Consider the following 14,384-nt stretch of genomic DNA (forward strand, 5'->3'; position numbering starts at 1 on the left):
GAAAACAAACTTCAAGAAGAAAATGTATATGTACCTTATATCCCTAATCTTTAGGATTCTTGTTAAAAGGTTTAAAAGTAAAATAACATTTCCCATTACACAATAAAATAATATATATATTTATTTATTTATTTATTTATTGTTAAGGTTACCTGATGTTCCCATTTTCCGGGGACAGTCTTCGAATTTTGCTCTTTGTCCCCAAACAAAGTTTGTTTCCAGAATGTTCCCGAACTTGATAATATGCCCCCAGGTATTCCCGGAGTTTTAGTATTAATCACACTATGTAACAAAATTCGACCAAGTTTTTATATTACGTTTTAGTGTTTATTGCTTCATTTTGTGATGCTGATTGTGGTTACAGCATTGGATTTTCCTTAATGTCGATATTTTAATTACAGTAATTAATTCTTAAATGTCCTTAAAACAACTAAAATTAATATGCTAAGTTAATATAAGTAGAGACATAATGCGTCATAACACAATATACATGTGCACTCCACAAAAGTCTGAATAAGTATACAGTAAAATTAAATTTTCAGTACTACAGTGCCTTCATTTCAATATATAAGTACCGTCATTTCCCATAACTATGGTCCATTCAAATTTTGTACTCCATAACATAGTACCTCATTTATAGTGGTGGTTCCTCAGAGGAGGGAAGGGAGGAACGTCCTCCTCACATTTTTCTTCTTTTGAAAGTAAATACCAAATAAAATAATGTGCCTTGAAATTCGAGGAAGATTCGATAATTTTTAAATTCACAGCTGTAAGAAAACCTCGGTTGATCGAGTTTTAAACAACTCGCATTCGCTGCGCGAAAACTGTGAGAGCATGTGAGAGGAAAGTCAATCCTTTCCTCTACTGCAGTTAACACACATAGACAACAGCACACTAGTGGCCAGAGAAAGAAGCAGAGTTTTAAAGCAAGTAAATGAACGGGAAGGGAGCAGATCCTCTTCTGATTCTGCACATAGGCAGGAAATAGTGTAGCAGATGGAAATCGACTGGTCATGTAGCAAGCTCGCTACCGTTGCCATCTAACAGTGTTGCATTCAACCATACTATAACACATAGGAGCTGCAATAAATACAGTTTCAACGCAGAGCTATGAAAGACACTATATAAATCTTTTTAAAATTATAAATCAAATATTATTCATTGCACTTTATATAGGCTACCATTCATGGTTTGGAACTTTCGAAGATATTTGAGACTTAAAGTTGGGTTTATATAAAACAAAGAAGAAGTAATTCTACGTTAGTATCACAGATCTCTTTGGGTCCTGAAATTCACTTCCATTCATTGTCTACTAGACAGAGTAACAGCCAAGTTGTCAGTTTTGTACAAATATATTTTAAATTGAAAGTACTCCAAACTACATTATTTTTAACTCAAACCTTAAATCTCAAACTATATTTTAACAATAATGGTAGTATGACTTTACAAGAACTGACATTCTTCAAAAGAATGTGGCGTTGTAAAGAGACTTTCTAGATGACATAAAATTTATTTTTCAATTCCAAAATTTTGCGACACACTCCATGAGACTGTGCGACATGCCAATGTGTCGTGACACACCGGTTGGGAACCTCTGCCTTAATGGATGCAAATTGAGACAATACTTTAACACGAGAAAGTAATAAATATATATATATTTATATATTTATTTATTCCTCAGTGATGTAGTGTTAAAAGTTATATAATCAAGATTTTGGTTGAGAGGGAAAAAGGAAAGAAACAAATTCCTATAATTAGGCTATACCTTCTTTCTTTATCGTGCTGACTTACAGATTATTGCGATATATATAATCCTTTGGCCAACACTAAGACAAGCACATATTAGGGGCTCTCTGGTCCTGTAGACACTTGACATAGGATCACTGCTGAGACAACACAGGGCAGTACGTAGAGTTGCCACCTTTCAAGAACTGCTGGGCTTGAGTCTGGATACCCTTCATCCACAAGGACTGAGGAACAATTTAAATTCAGTCTACCTTATGACAGCTCACAAATGAAAATAGTCGGTGGAGAATTCAAGATTTCCCATTTAAACATGAAAATAATTTTAAAATGAAGTGTCAATATTAATAACTTAGGCGTAAAGAATGCCTTTTATCACCTTACTTGTTGAATATCTAATTGAAGGATAGTGGAGAACTAATTCCTGAACATAGGAGGGATGATGGTAGGAGGAAGAAGAATAAAGTGCATAAGATTTGCTAATGATACGGTGTTGTTAGCAGAGGAGGAGATGATATTACTGGAAGTAAATGACAGCTGTGAGCATTATGGGATGAAGATAAAGGCAAACAAGACGAAGACTATGGTTATCGGAATAAAAATAAAAAAGTAAACGTCTGAATTCGAAATGAGACAGTGGAATGAGTGGACAGCTTCAAATACTTGGGGTGTATTATAAGTAGTAACGAGCTGTTGCCAGGAAGTCAAAACGAGGATACCAATGGTAAAGGAAGCTTTTAATAAGCAGTAGCAGTAGTAGCAGCAGCAACAGCAGGGTTTAAAAAGGCTGTGTCAGCTACTATGGCTAATTGCGCCCTTATCTAAAATTCTTCATAAAACAAATACACAAATAATACAATAATCAAAGAGCTAAAAGAACTAAAAAGCATTGTCGCGGTAAAACGAGGTACAGTTTTTAATAGGAAAAAAGAAATAAGAGATCAGTGAAGTGCTTTGTGTGGAGTGTGGCATTATATGGGGGCAGAAACATAAACGTTACGACTAAGTGAAGAGAAACGATTGCACTTGAAATGTGGATATGGAGAAGAATGGAGTGTGTGAAATGAACAGACAGAATAAGAAATGATACCTACGCTAGAAAGAGAGGTGAAGATAAAATAATGCTGAAACTGATGAGGAAGAGAAAAAGAAATAGGCTGGATCACTGGCTAAGACGAAACCGCCCACTAAAGGATGCACTGGAAGGAATGGTAAAGGGGGGGGGGGAATTTGAAGCAGAAAAAGATATCAGATGATAGACAAATTTAATATACATATGGATCGTGCATGGAGACGAAGAGGAAGGCGGAAAATAGCAAAGAGTGAAGAATGCTGGCTTTGCAGTGAAGGACACCCTTGGGCAGAAAACTATGAATGAAGTCTATAGAGTTAACATACAAATATGAACACTAAGAAAATGTCTTGACATGCTTACATGCTCACTCACAATTTGTATTTCCATGTACACTAGTGTCCAAAAGTTAAGCATAATTCGTAAAACAAAGAAATGAAAGGGAAAACGGCGAGCAATCGCTATAAAACTTTATCACAGTGTGTGTCGCATCATACTTCTGCTCTATGCATTGGGAGGGTGTACATCAACCTCCACCTTCCCTCTGAATAAACACGTGTTTCGAAGGTAAGCAAACAGAACCAGTGCGACCCATTCGTTCTTGTTCCCTCATTGTGAACAGAGGGTAATTTCTTATCACAGTGTATACAGGACAGCACCAACATGCCACAGAGACGCCAACTGGACCCTGTTTTGAAGGGTAGAATAATCGGACGTCTGGAAGCAGATCAGATACAGACCGAAGTCTCTCGAGCCCTGAATTTGGCACAAAGTGTCATTTCCAGGCTTTGGCGACGGTTCAAAGACACAGGAAATGTTCGTCATATGCCTGTACAAGGTCGCCCATTGGTCACAACGCCGCAAGAGGACCGATATTTGTCCTTAACAGCACGACGTAATCGGACGATGCCTCCAAGACAACTGTCTTCTGAGCTTGCAGCTGCCTCAGGCGTTCGAGTTTCCAGGCAAACTGTATACCGGAGGCTCGGGGCAGGCAGTCTCTGTGCCAGGCGACCAGCAGTGTGTGTCCAGCTCACTCGAGTACACATAAGGAACCGTTTACAGTCGAGTCGGCAACACCAACATTGGACCTTTGATGAATGAAGGAATGTACTGTTTACAGATGAGTCCAGATTCAGTTTGACCAATAATTCCCATCGCACAATAATCTGGAGGGACGTGGAACCAGATTTCATCCCACAAAAATCGTGGAAAAACGCCCATTTTGTGGTGGTGGCGTACTCGTGCGGGCAGGCATAATGTTCAATGGACGTACAGATCTGCACATCTTCGCAGCTGGTACTGTGAATGCCCAGAGGTACAGAGACGAGGTATTGGAATGACATGTGCAACTTTTCAGAGGTGCAGTTCGTCCACACTTCATCTTTATGGACGACAATGCACGTCCGTATAGAGCAAACTTGGTGGACGAGTATCATCAGGGGGAAGATATCCGTCGCATGGACTGACCAGCGATGTCCCCGGATCTGAACTCTATAGAGCATGCCTGGAATGCATTAGGAAGACGAGTTGCACCCCACCAGCCTCCATGGAGGACACTTTCAACCCCCCGCAATGCTCTTCATCAGGAATGGAAACAACTGTCTGCAGAGCTCTTGAACCACCTGATAGAGGGCATGCCACGGCGCTATGACAGCTGTGTAGCCATGAGGGGTAACCACACCCCATATTAACCGCTCAGCACCATCATTGTAGTGGAAGCGATAGTCAGATTTTGTACCGTAATTGTGTAAAATGTGTCCCTATGCCACAATAAAACAAAATTTGCTGATATGTGTTGCTCTGTTGCATACCAGATCCTGTTTGATTCATTTGTACAAGTTTGGTGCCATTCTGATAGGTTGGGAACAAAATATTGAATTATGCTTAACTTTTGGACACTAGTGTATATTTAGAATATTGTTCTTGCTGCTCTCAAAATCGGCGTAGGCGGGACAAAATTGTGTTTTCCCGGAATCCGGCACAGTGTTTCAAAAATTCCCGCCGAAAGCTGGACGGGTGGCAACTTTATAGTACGGTAGGCCAACATGGCAAGGGGCAAACATTAACTCCCAGAGACGGAATGTAATTTTTTTCTATTGCTCATGCCGGAAATCGAACCACGGATAGCTTCGATGGGAAGCGCATACGCTACCCTCACAACGCCAAGGATCCTGTAAATATGTAGGTATCAAAATAAAGTGATGGCTAGTGGAGTCTTGTTGAGACGGTCATTTATGGAAAATTTAAATGTTCAGTAAACCAATATAAATTTAGAATTGCAAATGCACTTATCTTGATTTAGTTGACACCTCATCCAAAAAGCATTTTAAATTATTTCAACACGTAGGACAGCTCTCTACAGTCTTTCTACGGCAGCAGCCGCTGAGTAGAGGATTCTTCGATAATTATTTCTGATGTCAACATTAGAAAATAAGAGATACAGTAACTAATTTTTTTTTTATAACTATTTTCAATCAGACAGAATAAGCACAGACTTGTTTGATGTGCTACTCTCAAGAACAGTGGTACGGTATCGGTACAGTACTGTACCTATTTATATTATCATCTTGTAGATTATTGTGTATTAGATCTTAGTGCCGTAATGTTTATATCGAACCGAGAAATGAGATTAATTTTACGAGAAAGTTATGTACGGTACCGTAATTCCAGAATAGGGCCATGAGTTAATTCTCGTTTCTTTCGACTGTTAATAATATGTAAATTCTTCGCTTATCTATTATTCTCATGACTGATGAACTTTGAGGTCACAGACAAAAAATCACGCGTAGGCTTATCTGTAGGTTGATTCATGAAATTTTTCTCTCCTTATAATTGTGGAATTTATTTATATATTATGTATAGTATCATAGCATATAGACCGCAAAATACTGTAGTAAAGGTCAAACTTCTTAAGTGGAAGAGCCTACATAGGCAGATGTAACGTTTTGATTATTATAATGTTAGGTTTGACTAAAAAATAGCTATTTTAATACTTCAATTCCGAATTATACATTGCTATCTGCCTGAAATACTTATAGAATATAGACGACCTTAATTGAAAGTTGCATTTTTTATGCATTTACAATTTCTGCTTTCAATTTACCGGAACCGGCCGGAACTTTTTTCTAAGGTAGATTAAAATGAATTATTTACTCTCGTCGTTTTCATATGTTGGTAACATTTTCTGTATTTCAATCATTAGTTGATTTAGATTTCGTTTCTAGCTTCAGGTGGTTAATAATTAACCATGATGCAAGCTGTGCCAGGTGTTTGATCGTAATAAAATTATCATTGTATATTGTCTACTATATTTCATTATTTGGCAGCATATTTAAATACATTCTTTAAATTCCGTTGTGTAGAGTAACCCTTGCGTCACCGCTGAGTTTAGAACAGAAACGATACGCTTCGCAGTTCACTTCCCACGATAGTGGAGATGGGTGTGGTATAGTTGTATGGATTTACTGACCTATTTTCCAGTTCGTATATGTAAAGAAGAAGACTTGACAGCATAAACATGGTTTTCGAATCAATTGTAGCGGACTTATTAAATAGATTTCTCGGAGATTATGTGGAAAATCTGGATCATTCTCAGTTGAAAATTGGAATCTGGGGAGGTAAGACAAACGTCAAGGTGGTTTCGTTACGGCATTGCCGTATCTGTTATGTTTATACTGCAGTATGTCGATAACATTAAAAGCAACAAAACAGTGACATGTGCCATTTACCTTGACAGCAATGTAGTGGATGCGCATCGTATTTATATTTTTAAACTTTGAAATCTGGAAAGTTGTTTTGTGCTGACTTCTGTTGCTACTTTTCAGGTGATGTGGTTCTTCAAGATTTGGTATTGAAGCAGAGTGCATTAGATGATCTTAATCTACCTGTGAAAACAGTGTATGGTACTCTAGGTAATTATTTATTTTTAAATATAATAATATTAATTCACATTAGTATATTCGGTATTACATTAATGTCAAATTGTGACTTTATTTAATCATTTTCATCATAATTCGCTGTTGTCTAAAAAGAAAATTGAGCCTGAACGATTTTTAGTTTACATTAAAACCTCAACACACTTTTCCTGTCGATCACTAAGGATATGACATGTCTAGGCTAATGTCACATGATACCGGTATTCCTAGTTTGTGGCGGACATTTTTGTTAATGAAAAAAAGTAATATCAGAAGAGTAACTTTCACGGTTACAGTTTTAAAAATATCCATTTTTAGTTTTACACTGATTTCTGTTGAAGGATTTTAGGCCTACCTACAAATGCTACGAAAATGTAATATCAGCGATATGTAATTGAATTGCCTCAGCTTGTGTAACAAGTAAAGTTTGGAGTAAAGAGAACTCATGCTGTTAAAGTAAGTGTAGACAGTGAATGTTACTGTGGGGAACAGAAAACTCTTGGTTTTTAATGTGAGCAATTAATTCTGAAGAGTAAGCTAGATGCAGTTTCTAGGAAGGTAAAAGACGAACACATGTTACATGAATCTAATAATGTCCTGCATTTTCATGTACTTATGTAGTGAGGATTCTAAGTGGATGAATAGCCTACATTATAGAGAGATCACGCCGTCATCCAACCTGATTAAACGGTCGTGTGAATTCATCCTACTTCGATTCTAAATAGGCTGCGTAACAAATATTAAAAAAAATGCTATTTATTTTGATTATATTTAGGCCTAAAAGGGCTAAAAGGTGTCTATTTGAACAATTTGTGTATAGATTAACATCAGAACAGAGCCATATAATATCTACTGTATTAAGGGACAACTTCAACATTGCATTTCTGATCTATTTTAGAAGTTCTGTAGAATGTCTGCTATTTGTAAATGTTCCATTTTGCTGCGCCATTAAGTGACTGACCAGGCATTATTGTTTCGCGCCAGAGACCTAGGGGTCAGATCCCAGGGCAATGCTACTGATCACCTCCTGTCATAATGAAGGAAATTGAATATCATGCCTCCTTTCATTGTACATGTCTGGTCTTATTGAAGGACAATATTATTATTATTATTATTATTATTATTATTATTATTGTTGTTGTTGTTGTTGTTGTTGTTGTTGTTGTTGTTGTTGTTGTTGTTGTCGTTGTTGTTTAGACTAAGTACATTTGAGTTGTTAACTGTCATGTTATTGCCATTTTAAACAGAGGAAATATTATTATCATTTCAAACAGGAATGTTATTAGGCAAGATACCTACTCTTCAGGTGCATAAATGTTTATTGTACGTCTGTCTGTATAGGTAGGCCTACTACTAATTCTTTTGCTTAAAAATTGCTTAGTCCACCTATTGAAGGGTGCAGATGGTTTTTTGTTTTATATAACAAAGTAGAAATATTATTATTACCAAACTACGCGTTTTGTATGACATCTTTTCTACCATGGATAGTCCAGGAAAACAGACAAGGTTTTGAATTGAATGTGTTTCATCAGTCGCTTGTTTATGCAGATGATGTGAATATGTTAGGAAAAAATCCACAAATTATTCATAATCATAATCATTTATTGCATCCACTGATCGTATACTTGATATGGGACATGTCATATTTACAAAGTAATAATTAAGTACATAATATACATACAAGTAATAACTATAATTAAATGCAACACAAATACAAATATACAAAACTTGGAACTTGATTGAAGAAAACTACAGGTCGGTCAATTTCGGCAGTATGTCTTGAAGTCAGGAGTCAATTTCAACCATCGCGTCCTTCATGAGAAGACATCCTTCTCGAAGTCAGGATCTGGAAAAGAGGAAGTAAAATTTTTTGAAGTAAGGCTTTCTTTTTCTATTCAATTATGACAGTTTTCAATAAATTCGTTCATATTGTAAAAGCAGTTTTTGATTAAAATTTTGTAAAGAGCTTTCTTAAATTTCTGATGTACAGATATTTCTTTAAGATACTTTGGTAGGCTATTATACATAAGACCAGCATGAATGAAACTGTTTTTTTATAGAGTTGTGTTAAAACTTTCAATAAAAATATTATCTTTATTTCTTGTATTGTACTGGTGTGTGTCTGAATTTGTAGGAAAGCTATGCAAATTATATTTGATAAAATTTAAGGTTTCATAAATATAAATACAGGGTAATGGCAAGATATGTAATTTTTTAAAGAATGGTCTGCAGCTGGTAGTTTGAGACACTTGAACTATGGCTCTAATAGCTCTCTTTTGTAGTTTAAATATTTGGATTGCATTAAGGTTTGCCTCTTGAATAAGGAAGATATCTATATTATTATCTGAAAGTATATTGGCTAGTTCAGTCTTCTTGGCTGATGTTATACCACCAGCAATCCATTGTAAGATGTTTAGTTGATTCTGTACCATTAAAGTAGTCCCCACCCGGAGATCCGATTGGGGGACTATTTTCCCTCCGGATAATTTTACCTTAATGGTACTCATTTCATATTGGAGTGGTTAAATGGCAAGTTGTAGCCGATTTAATTGAACAGCATATTTTAACGTTTTGGTGGCTACTTCATTCACACACAACCCCCAGAATGTCTGGAGGACCACACCTGCTGTTGGTCAACGGGTCCATTGGACCTAGCTGGGAGATCTTGTTGATCACCAGCTTTCCCTCCTTAAGCCACTGGAGGACGATTTTAGTGCCATAGCAGGTCAGCACTAGGAACAGAAAAGTAGAAAGAGGAGGAAGGAAAGGGAAATGAACCCCTAGGCCTCGAATGCTCTAATGCCGTTGGGATCGAAGAAAGTAAGAGTTCAGTCAGAGGACTGGATAGGAAAGGGTAAAGAGGGAATTAGGTATTGGATAGAGGAAAATTATACCAAATTCAGTCATTAACTCATCAAGCTGACCAGTGCTAATGGATGAGTAGCCCCTCCCTTTAGTTCAGCTGGTGGAATCAAAACAACTCCAATAGATTCTATGAGATATCGCACTAATATTAACAGTATCAAAATGACAATAGAAGAAAAAGCACTGATTCAATATGAAAAACTTATCAGATTACCAGGAAACAATTGGCATTCATACAGTCCTCTCTGTAGATTGAAAACTCAAAAAAGTTTCATATCCATTGTTCAAGAACTAAAACAGAAAATCAATATCCCGAATTTAAAAGAAAACTTACAAATTAAACCAAACCCTTTAACTCTATTAAATATAGAATATAATCTAAATTTAACAGAAGAAATACTGAAATCAGAAGTAAACACTGAAATACTGAAACAATTGTCTTTAGAGACAATTAATATTAGGTACCCTCCACAAAACTGACTTCATTTATACACTGACAGATCCTTGATCTCCAGAGAACAAGGTGCCGGTGCAGGTGTTACGTGCTGTCTCTTCTCACTTTATAGATCTCTTGGATATGGAACAACAAGTTTTGATGGTGAAATCATTGCAATAAGTGAATGTCTCAGGAATCTTCTATGCCACATCAATAAATTTAGGAATGCAGTTATATTGTCAGACTCCAAAGCAGCTATTCTATCAATCGTCTCTAAACACACACCTTCATCTCAAACAGCAGAAATAACTAAAATGCTCTCTCAATTATTATCACTCAATAAAAGAATTGTATTCCAATGGATACCATCCCATTGTGGAATCCTGGGAAACGAGAATGCGGATGCTTTAGCAAAGAAGGGCAGCATTGCTACTTACAGACCTGTTACTAAATCTACGTATTATTCTGTGAAGAGATTTATTAAATCTACATACTTAGACTTCAACAAACAAAATTTGATAACACAATCCCAAGGGAAAAAATGGAACTCTCTGCATCAAAATCCACAGTTAATTCCCGATTTATCACGAAAATCGTCTGTAGCTGCATTTAGATTGGCAACAGGTCATGATTGTTTGGCTAAACACCTGTATAGAATTGGAATATATCAGTCCCCTAACTGCCCATTGTGCAACTCAAACCAAGAAATGGATTCGGAACACCTCAAAATCTGTGCTTCAGTGGCTAGTCATGATAATATCTTTGAAAAATATTGGAGTGCAAGAGGTCAAATGACTTTATTGTCAAATGCCTGGCATTAGAAAACAACAACAACATATTTGGATTGCATTAGGTGAATTACCCCAAAAGATTATACCATACGTTAAGATAGAGTGAAAGTATGCAAAGTACAATATGCGAGCAGATTCAATAGATGATGCTCTTATTAGTAATCACAAGGCAAAGCAATTTTACTTAATTTCTTCCCTAGTTCCTGAAGGTGTACGGACCATTTAAAATGTTCATCTAGCCATATACCAAGAAATTTTGTATTGTTAGAATATTGAATTGTTTCATTTTGATACTCTATGACCGGCCACTCAGAATTATTATTTTGTGAATAATGAAAAGAAATATAGGGAGAACACGGCAATTTTACTTGAAGCAAGTAATGAGATAGGTTTGGAAGTAAATTCCGAAAAAGAAAGTATATGGTTATGTCTCGTGACCAGAAAATGTTATGTTTTTATTTAACGATGCTCGCAACTACAGAGGTTATATCAGCCCGCCGGATGTGCCGGAATTTTGTCCTGCAGGAGTTCTTTTACATGCCAGTAAATCTACTGACATGAGCCTGTCGCATTTAAGCACACTTAAATGCCATCCACCTGGCCTGCGATCGAACACGCAACCTTGGGCATAGAAGGCCAGCGCTATACCAACTCGCCAACCAGGTCGACTCGTGACCAGAACATAGCATGAAATGCAAATATAAAAATTGGAAATTTAGGCCTATCCTTTGAAGAGGTGGAACAATTCAAATATCTTGGAGCAACAGTAACCAATCTAAATGATACTCGAGTGGAAATTAAACACAGAATAAATATGGAAAATGCCTGTTATTATTCGGTTGAGAACCTTTGTCATGCAGTGCCAGATACTGGGAAGTGAGAAGCCTCATGCCTCTGTTTAGTTCTTAGTTTTTAGTACTTTAAGGATTTTGTTTAGTTCCTTCATTAGATTTAATTTTAAGTCGTATTAAGTTAATTGTTTTAATTTTGAGATTGTGTATAGGTGAAAGATAAGTTATCTATGTACCTGTCATTTGCATAAATAAATAAACCTTTGTCATGCAATCTGCTTTGAACAAAACTGAAATAATTTATAAAACAGTTGTATTACCGATTGTTCTGTATGGTTGTGAAACTTGGACTGTCACTTTGAGAGAGGAACAGAAGTTAAGGGTGTTTGAGAATAAGATGCTTAGGAAAATATTTGGGCTAAGAGGGATGAAGTTACAGGATAATGAAGAAAGTTACACAATGCAGAACTGCACGCATTGTATTCTTCACCTAACATAATTAGGAACATTAAATCCAGACGTTTGAGATGAACAGGGCATGTAGCACGTGTGGGTGAATCTAGAGATGCGTATAAAGCATTAGTTGGGAGACCTGAGGGAAAAAGACCTTTGAAGAGGCCGAGGCATAGATGGGAGGATAATATTAAAATGGATTTGAGGGAGGTGGGATATGATGCTAGGGACTGGATAAATCTTGCTCAGGATAGGGACTGAGGGCTTATGTAAAGGCGGCAATGAACCTCCAGGGTCTCTAAAAGCCATTTGTAACTAAGTATAGCAGTACTCGAAATGAAGTCTAAAACTATGTAACTAAGAAAAGGAAAGAGTCTAATGTAGCCTATATAAGTAGATATATACCATATACAATTGTTACAGTAAATTTGAATTTAATTTCATTGAAACTTTAGGATAATATGTCCATAATTTAATATAATTTTAAAAAGTTAATTGTTGATCGGTTTCACCTCACAGGTTGGGGTGAATTCAATCACATATTTATTTTCTCTATTCTGTCAGATTCAGACTGCTAGTGAGTGAAACCGATCACTATTTTGTGTTTAAAAAAATATATATAAATAAAATACATCAAATTTTAATAGGCTACAGTTCAGCTTTTAATCTCGTACAGTAGGCCTATTAGAAATGTATGAAAGTAGGCTTATCTACTCATTGATTCACTTAACGTATATCTGTATGAAATCTCTCAAATACACAATTGACATCACATGTATAATTCATATCTTAAACTAGCTCCATTGATATAAATTTTCAAATGGTGTGACTTACTACTTAATATCATGATCATTAATGTTGCTGAAAACATAATATGTAGCATGCCTTCCATGCTCTGGCACAACCGAGCCCCTACCATGCCGTAGTGGAGAGGAGAGAAATATGTTCTCATTTTGAAGCAGCGAAAAATCTCTATTTGTTTGGAAGAAAATGCACGGGATTTCGAAACCGCTATTTGAATATGTGTTGTATTGCATATCCGAAAGCTAAATGTTTTTGTTAAAGGAAAAATACTTCCTTTGCGAGATATCATTAATACCGTGTTTCTGCTGTCAATAGAGCTGCTAGATTTTCTGTGAGAGAAATCTGGATATCAGAAGCTAACTTAAGACATTAGATTTATCAACACTTAATCATAAGATTTATAGTCGTTTTTGCAAAGTAGTGATCAACGTGCTTTTTAATGTAATATTCGCCTCCATGAGAAACACCAAAATACGAAGGACACACATTGCAGTGAACACTATAATCGTTTTTTATTTTATTAACTATGAATATGTTTCAACCATTCACTACTAAATTAACTTTGCAACTTTTCTTATTTGGAACTGGTACTGCAACAGTTTCACTATTTGACAATCAATCCATATTTAAACATAGTTCACTAAACTATAAAATGCAGCAATTATATGTGTCTGTTATTACTATAAAATACAATATCAAAACTCTCTCTTTTTTGAAACTCAACGCACCTAAAATATACAATGTTTACTAATTGCATGAGCAGCGACTAGGTACCGAAATGGATTAATCAACAATGTGGTAGAACTAGGGGAAGTATTATCTTGTGAGTAGAGTTGCCTTACGGCAATCAGCTGGGCTACCTCGACTTACTAAATATCCGCGGATTATCTCTATGTTTACAATGTTACCATTTGAGTCAATATATAAATAAAAAATATGGGATAATAGGAAATACAGACTAATTTGTTTGAATATGCTCTAGGCTAATATCTGTAAAATCGGGATTTTGATCATTCCCGATTCGCTTTGAGTGGGCTTCAACCAGCGAAATTGGGAGAATCCCATCTAAATTGGGATACCCTGCAATGCTGGCTGTCAGGCTTGCATATTCCTAACCACAGTTAATAAACGAATTAATATGTCACCTTTTAAATTTAATCTGTAGGTTAAAGTGCTGTATGAAGTCAAAAAGCATTATTATTATTGTTATTATTATTATTATTATTATTATTATTAGTAGTAGTAGTAGTAGTAGTAGTAGTAGTAGTAGTAGTAGTAGTAGTAGTAGTAGTAGGTAGTAGTATGTAATAGTAGTTTGTAGTAGTATGTGGTAGTAGTTGGTAGTAGTAGTGGTTGTAGTTAGCAGTAGTGGTAATAGTAGTGGTAGTAGTTGGTAGTAATAGTAGTAGAAATAATAGTGGGTAGTGGTGGTAGTAGTAGTAGTGGTAGTAATAGTAGTTGGTAGTGGTAGTAGTGGTAGTAATAGTAGTAGTTGGTATTATTAGTAGTAGT

General features: G+C 36.1%; 1 protein-coding gene across 3 annotated transcripts in view; it reads left to right on the forward strand.

The window, feature by feature from the left end:
* Positions 1 to 6,032: 6,032 nt before the first annotated feature.
* Vps13 (vacuolar protein sorting 13C) overlaps positions 6,033 to 14,384 on the forward strand; it is a 157,821-nt gene continuing 149,469 nt past the window's right edge. For all 3 annotated transcript variants that reach the window (XM_069818432.1, XM_069818433.1, XM_069818434.1), the window contains exons 1-2: positions 6,033 to 6,435; positions 6,643 to 6,729. In XM_069818432.1, coding sequence (XP_069674533.1) covers positions 6,336 to 6,435; positions 6,643 to 6,729 — 187 coding nt within the window. In that variant the 5' untranslated portion in view covers positions 6,033 to 6,335. The remainder of the gene's footprint in view (positions 6,436 to 6,642; positions 6,730 to 14,384) is intronic.

Source organism: Periplaneta americana, chromosome 2 (genome assembly GCF_040183065.1).
Source record: "Periplaneta americana isolate PAMFEO1 chromosome 2, P.americana_PAMFEO1_priV1, whole genome shotgun sequence".
Classification (NCBI taxonomy): domain Eukaryota; kingdom Metazoa; phylum Arthropoda; class Insecta; order Blattodea; family Blattidae; genus Periplaneta; species Periplaneta americana.